This window comes from Gordionus sp. m RMFG-2023, chromosome 1 (assembly GCF_954871325.1).
Source record: "Gordionus sp. m RMFG-2023 chromosome 1, tfGorSpeb1-WG-v2, whole genome shotgun sequence".
Classification (NCBI taxonomy): Eukaryota; Metazoa; Nematomorpha; class Gordioida; order Chordodea; family Parachordodidae; genus Gordionus; species Gordionus sp. m RMFG-2023.
Window position 1 is genome coordinate 76,335,229 of NC_088775.1, and position 11,344 is coordinate 76,346,572.

Below are 11,344 nucleotides of genomic sequence, written 5' to 3' on the forward strand. Positions count from 1 at the left end.
CACCTTCTACACAGATCCTATTATTAATTACACCTTTTTAATTATAATGATATTTCTTTCAGAAATTTTAAAAGAATAACTTAAATTATTTTATCTACCAACTAGTGTTGTTAAATGGCTCGTTTTGGCCTATTTTAAAAACGGCTAACTCATTATCCAGAATAATATTACGCAAGCCTGAAGATTTTGTTTATAGAAGGAACAAAGGTTTGGATATCTAAGCGAAACCTCTAGGCTTATGCAATATTTTTCTGGCTAAAGTATTAAGTTAACCGTTTTTAAAAATCGGCTCAAAATGAGCCGTTCAACATTACTATCAACTATCAAAATTTTGTAAATATAAAGGATTCTTTTTTAGATAATGAATTCAATTAAAAACCCCTTCATTTACAATGAATGCATTATTATAGCCTGCTAAGAATCTCTAAAACTTTTAAATTACATTTTAAAGGATAGCAGAAAGTTTTATTTGAAAAATAATGTATATGATTGTTTGCAATATATAGATTAGGTCGATGATCAGCAATATCATTGTATTATAGTAGGTCTATAATAAAAGTATTAATTTTTACAGCAATATATTTTGTCATATTTCATCTCAAAATTTAATAGATAACCCCCCCCCCCCCAAAAAAAAAAAAATTATCCTACCCCATCAAAGGCGCCTATCCCCTACCCCCATCAAGAAAAATTGGATGCAAACATGTAATATTTTATAGAAAAGATAATAATAAATGGATACAAAATATTATACACCTTTTAATTTACCTAAGCTTATTGGACCACTGACTGAGGTTTACATAGAGAGAGTACTTGACTACATTTTGACCAACACATCATCGGACTCCGTTAAAGTAAATACTTTACTTGCTAATTTATCTGATGATGTGTTTGACAATATTAAATCAATTTGCTCAAATACTGAGATTTTAGACCTTAATATAGTGATTAAAAAATTAGGATACCTTTTACCAATACAGGATAAAAATATTTCAATTAACAAATTTAGCATGCCAAAATCCTAACGAAATTTATTTAGGATGGTATGTTAGGCTATCCAAATTAAATAAAAATGTTATTTTTTTGATGAAAGTAGGAAAAAAGAAAAGTTAAGAACATCTACCTTAAACGACAAAATAAAATATAAATTAAGTGAAAATATTAATTTAACCTTATATGAAATGGTGGAGATAGGAAGTAGATTAGATTGCATTAATAATAGATCAGATACTTATAATATAAGTTATGTTAATTACAGTGGCGTATCCAAAATTTTCTTATGGGGGGGGGGGGGGAAATTTTTGGGCCGGGTCTTATGTTTTAGCTATTCCATTTAATTATTTATAATTTAATAATAATTATATTTCTATTTGTAACTATTATTTACTAATTCGTGCTAATGGATATTACAAGCCTATTTTTTATTATTTTTAGTTAGGTATGTTATATTTAATAAAGTTTTTTAAATGTAAAGTTGAAATAAAGTTTAATGTCATTTTTTTTATTACATTTGCTTTAAAAACTAGCCTCAGCTTAAACATACAATATAAGTATAATATAATTTTTTTATTGAAAATACTAATAGTAGTGTGTATAAAATATTAATGTTGTTAAACGGCTCGTTTTGAGCCGATTTTTAAAAACGGCTAACTCAATATTTTCTCCAGAAAAATATTAACTAAGCCTCGAAATTTCGATACTATATGTCTAGACCTTTGCTCCTTCTATGAGCAAAATTTTCAGGCTTGCATAATATTTTTCTGGATAAATAACTGAGTTAGCCGTTTTTAAAAATCGGCTCAAAAACGAGGCGTTCAACAACACTATAAAATATTGACTAGAAAATAATTTAAACAACAAGTTTTTTTAAACTTCTTATCAAATACAATATTATACAAATTTTTTTATTAAATACTATAATTATAATGTGATTTTTAATTTTCGTGGGAATTTTGCCAATTCATCAAGAATTTTGTTTGTCTTTGGAATCAAATCTTTGTGGATATTTAACAGAGCTAACCCATTTAGCCGAGATTCGGAAGTAGTACTTCATAAATATGTTTTCAACCTTCTTAAGTTGGAAAGTACTTTCATTCGTACATGTTATAATAGGCAAACATGGTAGAATGTAAAACAACTTCAAAATATTAGGAATTTGAGCCAAGGTTTCTTTACACCGATTGAGCGCATCAATAGCATGCTCAGGTAAAATAGCTAAACGTAGTAAATATTTATACCACAATTCGAATTCACTGATTAAATTTATTTCAGTATATCATAGGAATAAAATTTTGCTAAATATTTAATTTTACCAATAGTGGCATTAGAAAACGAAGATGGATCTTTGGGTATTAAAACTTGAAGATTGCTAAGCAATTGTTTTTTATCTAAAAACCGTACTTTTATTTGCGATAAAAAAGTATCTAAAAATGGGATGAAAGTGGATATTTTATAATATTCTTCAGTGCCAATATTTATTTAACATCTCAATAATTGCCCAGGTGCTAGACGAGGTTTAATTAGTGTTATATCATAAAATTTAGCCTTCGATTCAACGTCTATATAAATATTATGAAAATATTCATATATTTTCCGCCAAATCAATAACCTGAACCAAATCTAAATTTTGTAAATTTCTACAAAGTAGTGAGCTATAGGAAAATAATTTATTGATGCAACTAGCAGCAATGATAAACTCTGATTGATCAATTGAATTCAATAATGATATCGCTTCTGATGACATATTACTTTTTTTCATGCTCAGCCTTATTTAACTTCTGTATTTCTATTTCTTCTGTTCTACAAAATCGAAGTAAAATTAAAATATTTAAAAAATTATAGATATTTATTAATAATTAATATTAAAAAAACAAATGATCCTTTATTTTCAATTTTCAAATAATAAATAATATAAAGTAATAAAAAAAACGAAAATATAATATTTTATGTTTTAATATATTTAAAAATGTTTGAAAAATATATGATAATACTATAAAAAAAGAATGAACGGAGATGGTGTGACGCAGGGAAACAAAAATGAAAAAGGGACGTAAGTGCTGTCTAGGATAGCTATTTGGCTAGAAGACTACCATTGAAACTGATATAATTAGCTTTGAGAATCGCTATGGATAATCGTTGACGAAGAAAAAAACCCTCTCGAGGTTCTTCTGAGAGTTTGCTGATTTGTGATCCTAAGTTTTTGAAAAATGCTAAGGCGAGTTTGCCGAAGGTGCCAAGAGTGGTTGATATGATTGGGATGAAGCAATGATCGTTCATTATTTCTGTGTATTTAGAGGTTTTAAGTTGTTCCTTCTAGTCAAGGATGTTGATGGCGTGGTTGGATGGGTCCAAGGGGTCAATACAGGAATAGTCCCATACCAAAAGTTGGCCTCCATGGGATTTGAGAGATCCCGTCAGGACGTTTACCGTCAGATCTAAAAAGACCTTGTGGTTCTAGAGTGGAAGGAATTTGGGCGGATTTCAGTGCATGTTGGATGATTGTGTTACATTGCTTGTGTCTGATGAATCGTCCAAATGTAAACTATGTCTACCCTTCGAGTCAACTGGCGAGTTGCACCCTGAGCAGATGTGAGGGTGAGTGATGGAACAATTTAGACGAATGCCGATGGCGTGGGTTAATTCATGGTTGGATAGTTGAAGCTGAAGATTGATAGATGGGATGGCCTCCAGAAACTCATGTCCCGTGCCATTGAGCAGGGAAGAGAATAGGGTGCGGTCGGTAGATTGCATGCTAGATAAGAGAGTTTCAACGCAGCGAGAAACCACTGGTGCATCCCAGTCTTTCTGTCTATGGGTTGTGGGGGGATGAGAATCAGCATTGATCCAGGTTTTCCAAATATCCATAGCCACGATTAAGGAAAGGTCTTCTTTAGAATTATGGGCGGTGGTTATTGGCTTTGTCAAGAGACTACTCGATATGAAAGTAGTTTTTGCTAAGTCATGTGGAGATCTGATGCCGAGACCACCAGATTTGGTTGGAAGAGTTGCTTGGGCCCAAGCGGTTTCGTTGAATCTGATATTTACTATTTTTTCGGTTAAGTCCTTTATTCCTTTTTCGTAAGTTTGGAGAGGAATAGGATATTTAATAATTGGTGTTGATCGAAGTGCGTAAAGAATCCTTGGTATAAAAAAGAAATTTTTTAGCACAAAAAAGGACTTGTGTGATGGAAGAAGTGTAAAGATATCCTCCAGTTTAAGGAGTATGTCGAGTGTGGAATGAAGAAAGGTGCTTATTGCCTCGTGTCCTCCTACAGGCGATCCTAGATGTGTTAATTCAACGCTTGATGTGAATTTGAAATCGTGAGTGTTGGGAGCATTAGAATTTAAATGTGAGAATTCAGATTTGCTCTGGTTAAGCGAAAGTCCAATGGCTGTGCCCATTTCTTTAATTATGTTGACTGCTTTGGCGATTTCACTAGAGGGACCACTCAAGATTCCATCATCAATATACCAAGCGTGGAGCGATAGAATACATGAAGAGTTTATTGATTTTATCATGTCATTGATTCCAAGACTAAAGAGAAGGGATCCGAGAGGGTCACCCTGTTGGATACCCTCGACAGAAAGTATCTTTTCTTTGTTGAATTGTAAGATTGTTGGTGATTGGTAGCAAGAGAAAAGAAATTTGGTGTAAGCGGGGAAATGGAAGCAAGTTGAATGTAGGAACGTGTTGCGCGAAAGAGTGTTGTAGGCGTTAGAGAAGTCAATTTTTATTAGGGATTCGTTTTTTGGGTTATTTTCAAGGTGAATTCTTGTTAAGTGCACAGCAGCTTCACACCCACCAGGTATCCCTACACCAAGTTGGTAGGGGCTTAGAATGTGTGCGGCATCGTGTTTGATTTTAGATGCGATTAATTTAGCTACCAATCTACGGTAAGTTGAACCAATAACGATGGGCCGAATGTCCTTGTTTAGTTTTTGGAGTGCGATGAGTTTGGCACCGAAAAGTAAGGGGGTAATAAAGCTGGGTACGTCTCCATTTAGGATTTTGTTGACTAAGTTTGTGATTTTAGTGAGAATTGAAACCTGAGTACAGATCACAGGAGAGGTAATGTCCTGTAAAAAAATTGGTCTAATCCCATCTAGACCATGAGCCGAATCTCGATGAAAAGATAGGATTGCTTTCCTTACTTCTTCCTGTGTGAAGTCTGCTGCACAATGGGAGTAGGGTTGGGGCAATATTGGCATAAATGTTGTTGTGGGATGCTTTGATCGAAGCTTAATTAAGGTATCTAAATTGGATTCCGCCAGAGTGTCATTGGTTGAAATGAGTTTGAGGGTTCCATATTAAGACTGTCGATTTTCTTCTTTTTGTTGAAGTGGGGTTATTTTATTTTTTTTTGGATGTCTGGTGATTTGGGACTCATGAAGATGAGTGTTGATGTTTAAACAGGCATCTTTTATTTGTTGAGTTAAGGATTTTTGGAGTGATATGTTAGGTATTTTGAAAGTATTGTACCCGAAGTTTAGAAATTTTAACCATTCTTCTTCATTGTTAAAATTTTGCAAAAGAGAAGATATGCAGTTGCTGAGAGATTTAGCTACTTGTATTCTCGCTCCTTTGGGTATTCTCGTTATGATAATTGGTTTTGTGGAGTTAAGAAAAATATCTGAGAATGAGGCACCAATTACTTGGTTTAGGGGGGGATCTATGAGAGGGAGGGGAAGCGAGTAAGTGATCTGAGAAAGAGGCATGTGTTTTGAATGCTGACACCTGTTAGAGATTGGTCCATGAACAAAAAATTCTCCATCATTTGTTAAATGTATTGGTTTCAGGCAGGATGGGCAGATTTTGCGTTCATGGGGGATGGCCATAGGTAAAAAAAAATGCTGCCAATAATAAAGCAAAAGCGTACTTATTAATTCTAACTTACTAATAATTTTGAATTTAATATAATAATTATATATAATAATAAAATAAATTACCATTTGATTTCAATCTCTTTGACTTAAAATTTTTCCATTTTATTAATATTTTTGAATAATGTTAATGTACTCACAAGGAAAGGAAATTTTAATAAAATTTATTTATAAAAAATCAATTTTATGTTGGAAAATTGATATTCAAATATTTATAAAATTTTGATTGAGGGGGGGGGGGAGGGTAAAATTTTTATTAGCTTAAAATGATATTTATGAAAACAGTCAAATTTGGCGCCTGGACGATAAAGTATGATAAAGATCGAAACTTTAATATTAAAAACAATGAGCACAAAGATTTAGTTAACCAAAGCTCTTCCGATAACACTTTTCCTAGATATAATTGCAGGAATGATAATAATAATTATTTCAGACCTAATAATAATTTTAGAAATAATTTTAGACAAAATTATGATAATAGAGATAATAATTATAATAGGAATAGAAATAGGAATTACGATAATAATAATTTTAGATGCTATGATAGGAATTACTGTAATAATAATTTTAGATATCATTATAATTATAATAACTATAACTACAACAATTATCGCTACAACAATAATAACCAATCTAATTACGGTAGAAATAATACATGGCATGATAATAATCAGAGGAAACATATCCAATATGGTGATCAAAATCGCAATAATTATCAATCCTATAGTAACAATTCAAATAATTATAGAGGTAGCGACAACTATCAGAGAAAGCAAATACAATATAACAACAACGACCATAATATGAATATTGAAAAAATTGTTAAAGAGAAAGTCGATTCTACAAAAAACAAAGATGATAACAATTTTAACATTAACAATTTATCTGGGGACATGCTTAATGATAAAGATAAGGCATTTATGACTACTTTAAAAGTGAATGATATTATAACAACTATGCAAGTTGACAAGGGTTCCAAATACACCATTATACTTCATGAACAGGGTTGCCATGTCTCCCCCCATCAGCGAGAGACTTCCGTAATTTATTAGTTTACACGCAGACATCTCTCTCCCGCAAAACTACCGCAATTGGAAATCTCCCGCATAAATCTACCGCAATTTTTTAATTTCTCCCTCAATTTTTTTAAATAGTATTTTAACGTTTTTAACATATAAATAATAATTTTGAGAGACGTTAATTGATTATTTTTATATTTTTAAAATATTAAATATTTATTCGAAAAACATGTCTAGTTTGTAAATTTCTTTCTATCCTGTTTTATTTTTAACCAATGATAAATCTTTCATTCATATAAGTCAGTACAGGGGAGTATATCAACATCGATTGCAATACAAAATTATTCCCAAAAATAATAAATAATAAAGATGCAACTACATTTGAGGAAATCGTATACATCTATCATGTAGTTCAACATTCACAGAGCTAATCATCACAATGTGGGTCGAATCTTTTTCTCATGATATATAACGACTCCATATAAGTGCAAACCTTACTTGTGGCAGAACAAAAATGAGCAAGGGTTTCACAAGTGTTTTAGTATCTGAATCCTAGAGGTCAATTCTAGCGTCTACATGACAAGATTTTTACTGGATGAAAACCCCCTTCAAAAACCTTTGCCTACCCCCCTATTATTATTTTCACCTATTTATTTATTGATACTCTTTTCAAAGAATTTATAAAGGATAACTTAAATTAATGTATCTCTACTACCAACTATCGATATTTTGTGAATATAAAGAATATATTTTTTAGATAATAAATTCAATTAAAACCTCCATTATTTACAATGAATTAATTATTATAGCATTATGAGCTTGCTGAAATATCTAAACCTTTTAAATTACATTTAAAAGGATAGTTTATTTGGAAAACAATGTGTATGAATTGTTTGCAATATATAGATTTGGTCGATGAATTGTATTATAATAATACTAATAGTATTAATTTTTACAGCATTAAATTTTGTCCTATTTCATCTCAAAATTTAATAGATAACACGCCAAAAAATTTATCCTACCCCCATTAAAGCAGCTTACCCCCTACCCCCTCCAAAAAATATGATGCGAACTGTTCCTACGTTGCCAGGTCAAAATTTTCAAATTGCGGGAGAAATTTGATATTTTGCGGGAGAAATATGGAAATTGCGGGAGAAATATAAAAATTACGGTAGAAATAAAAAATTTGCTAAAAAAGGCCCGCAAGATCCCGGCTGGGCCGGGATTTTGAATTGACTTAATTATCCACCTATTGTTTTTTATAATTAGTTTATGTTGTAATTGTGGTAACATGCAAATTTTCTAGATTAAGAAAAACGCCAGACAGGCAAATTACTTTTAAACAAAATTACGAAGCCGAAAGATATTCAAATCTACTCAAGAAAAAAGAATTAAATTTCGATACAAATTGAGACTATGCAAATGTTGATTAAAGAAAAAAGGATATATAATGGAAAAATTATGATGCGAAAGACAAAGATTAAATTATGATTTTACGAACTTAATTTTTTTAATCTTTAATTTTAATTTATATTAATTTATTTTATTATGATTATGTTTTTATCTTATTATTCAATAAAGATTTAGTATCATTTTAATTCTAACCTTTCTTTATTTGACGAATATTATAGAAAAGTATATATAATCGAGGATATTTGTCTGATTTAGTATCATTTTAGTTCTAACCTTTCTTTATTTAACAACGGTTCTAATCACCCAATCCTTCTAAATTCTTCAAAATGTTACATTGGTGTTGGAGAGCGGAGGAGACCGGGCCATTACAATAATTCAGTCTAATTAACTCTGAAAAGAGATTCTAAATAAAGGGGGAAGGGGATGTATGAAATGACTATCGACACAAAGACAAAATATGAGGTCAATGAAACATGGTGTCAATATCAATGGTCGTAATTCGAAAAAGAATAGAATTAGTCGTTTAATTAAAAGGAATTCGTCACAAGAGATCGTTATACGTACAAATGATCGATGTAGCTAAAAGAAATTCGTTATAAATTGTTATTTAAGTTGATAATATTTAGCAAAATATCAGGTTGTTGATTAACCAAAATCTTCATAAAGAGAAACGGCTTTTCGTCATTAGAAAATTTATGCCGCAATCGAGCTCAATTAGAGATCGGATTTTTTATTTTGGATCAAAAGATACAAGAAATCATTATCGTATAAGAGATCTTAAGAAAACGTGGATATCTTGACAAGCGACTAGGTAGAACAAGTGGTCAAGACCAGGATGCTATCGTTAATCGTTGACAAATTATCGCCAGTTGCTTATCAAAACTTTAGTATAGGATAAAAAATCGATGATCTTAGAAACAAGAAGTCGTGGAAACCATCGTTACTCGCAGACAAATTATCGGCAGTCGTTTACCGTCATTAGTTACTAGAAATCGTTAGAAACAAGCAAAGACTAGGATAATTTGGGATTAAAACGAAATATAATTAAAAGAGCTAGAAGAATGTATCGGGAATCATGATAACAGATTCGTCAATGGCCTATAAAGATCAAGAGATATTACAAGGGGCTGACAAGAAACAGAAGGAATCAAGAATTTCAGAGTGTAATCTGATACAAACAGTCCTTAGAAGTGAAGAATATTAGACAATAGACCGCCGTCGTTAGAAACTAGAAGACATTAAAGATTAAGACGAATAGATTTGGTGGAGAAACAAGATCAGTAAAGTCAAAATCGGAAGAAAGGAGATCATTCGCAGAATGGTGGGACTAATCTAAGTGAAAAGGTGTTGTAATTGTGGTAACATGCAAATTTACTAGATTAAGAAAAACGCCAGACAGGCAAATTACTTTTAAACAAAATTACGAAGCCGAAAGATATTCAAATCTACTCAAGAAAAAAGAATTAAATTTCGATACAAATTGAGACTATGCAAATGTTGATTAAAGAAAAAGGATATATAATGGAAAATTATGATGCGAAAAACAATGATTAAATTATGATTTTACGAACTTAATTTTTTTAATCTTTAATTTTTAATTTTAATTTATATTAATTTATTTTATGTCACAATGAAGCGATTTGTCATTGTGAATCAAAACCTAAATATAAAAATAGAAAACAAATATATATATATATAAAAGAAATTAATAATAATTAGGAATCACGAAATCAATTTAATGCTTTATTCAAAATTATAACATTATCAAATTAACAAATTATAAAGATAAAAATAAAATACAAAAAGTTAATAATTAAAAAAGATCTTTTTGTATGGTAAAAATTGGCCTTTTTATATTCTTCTCAATCTTCTTAAAACTAATATTCATAACTATTCAAATATAATATTTTTATCACGCGTTATAATAATAAATCCAAAAGAATTCTTTATGCAAATTAAATATAAAGTACAACAAAATCCAAAATAATTCTTTATGCAATGTTGTAAATCTAACATTTACAACATTTTGATTATGTTTTTATCTTATTATTTAATAAAGATTTAGTATCATTTTAGTTTTAACCTTTCTTTATTTGACGAATATTATAGAAAAGTATATATAATCGAGGATATTAGTCTGATTTAGTATCATTTTAGTTCCAACCTTTCTTTATTTGACAACGGTTCTAATCACCCAATCCTTCTAAATTCTTCAAAATGTTACAGTTTAAATAAATACAAATTCGGTAACTATTTTTCAAAATAAAATAACATCTTGATTTATTAAAATATTAATTTATAAAAAATAACCAATGATCCTTTTTAAATATAAAAGAATTAAACAAGATAAAATTTCATAAAAAAAACAAACGATTTTAATTTTACAATGTAAAAAATATATTTTATGCAAATTTCCCGCAAAACATCCGCAATTGGAAATCTACCTTGTGTGTGTGTATAACGTTATACGGATAGGCGCTTAATTATCACGTATCACGTTTAAATACATAATAAAGTAATATTGTACTCATTTTAATGATAATTATTTTCTTTATTTTTGTTCATTCACATATAATCAGTGGAGGAGAGTGTATCTACATCCATTGCAAAACAAAAATATTCTCCAAAAATAAGAAATAATACAGATGCAACTACAGTTGAAGCAATTGTAATCACTTATCTTGTAGTACAACATTCACAGAGCTACTTATCATTACAATGTGGGTAGAATCTTTCCCCATAATATTTAACGACTCCAAGATAAATGAAAACCTTACTTGTAGAACAAAAATGAGCAAGGATATCATCAATGTTTTAGTACCTGAATTCAGGAGGTCAATTCTTGACGATTGAAAGATGGGCATATATATGCAATTCTAACAGATGCATCTAATAAGGGAAATATTAAAATGTTTCTTTTGATCCTTCGCTATTTTAACAAAATTAAGGACGTTTCAAGAAAACTATTAAATTTTTTCCCCTCATATAGTGAAAAATCCAAAGACATAGCTAACCATATAATGGTAAATACA

At 30.2% G+C, this 11,344-nt stretch overlaps 1 protein-coding gene across 1 annotated transcript; it reads left to right on the top strand.

Annotated features, from left to right (window-relative positions):
• The first annotated feature begins 6,146 nt into the window (after positions 1 to 6,146).
• On the top strand, positions 6,147 to 6,932 carry LOC135930464 (GATA zinc finger domain-containing protein 14-like). The gene has a single exon (XM_065467269.1). It carries the CDS (start codon positions 6,147 to 6,149, stop codon positions 6,930 to 6,932), a length of 786 nt encoding a protein of 261 aa, XP_065323341.1.
• The last annotated feature ends 4,412 nt before the right edge of the window (positions 6,933 to 11,344 follow it).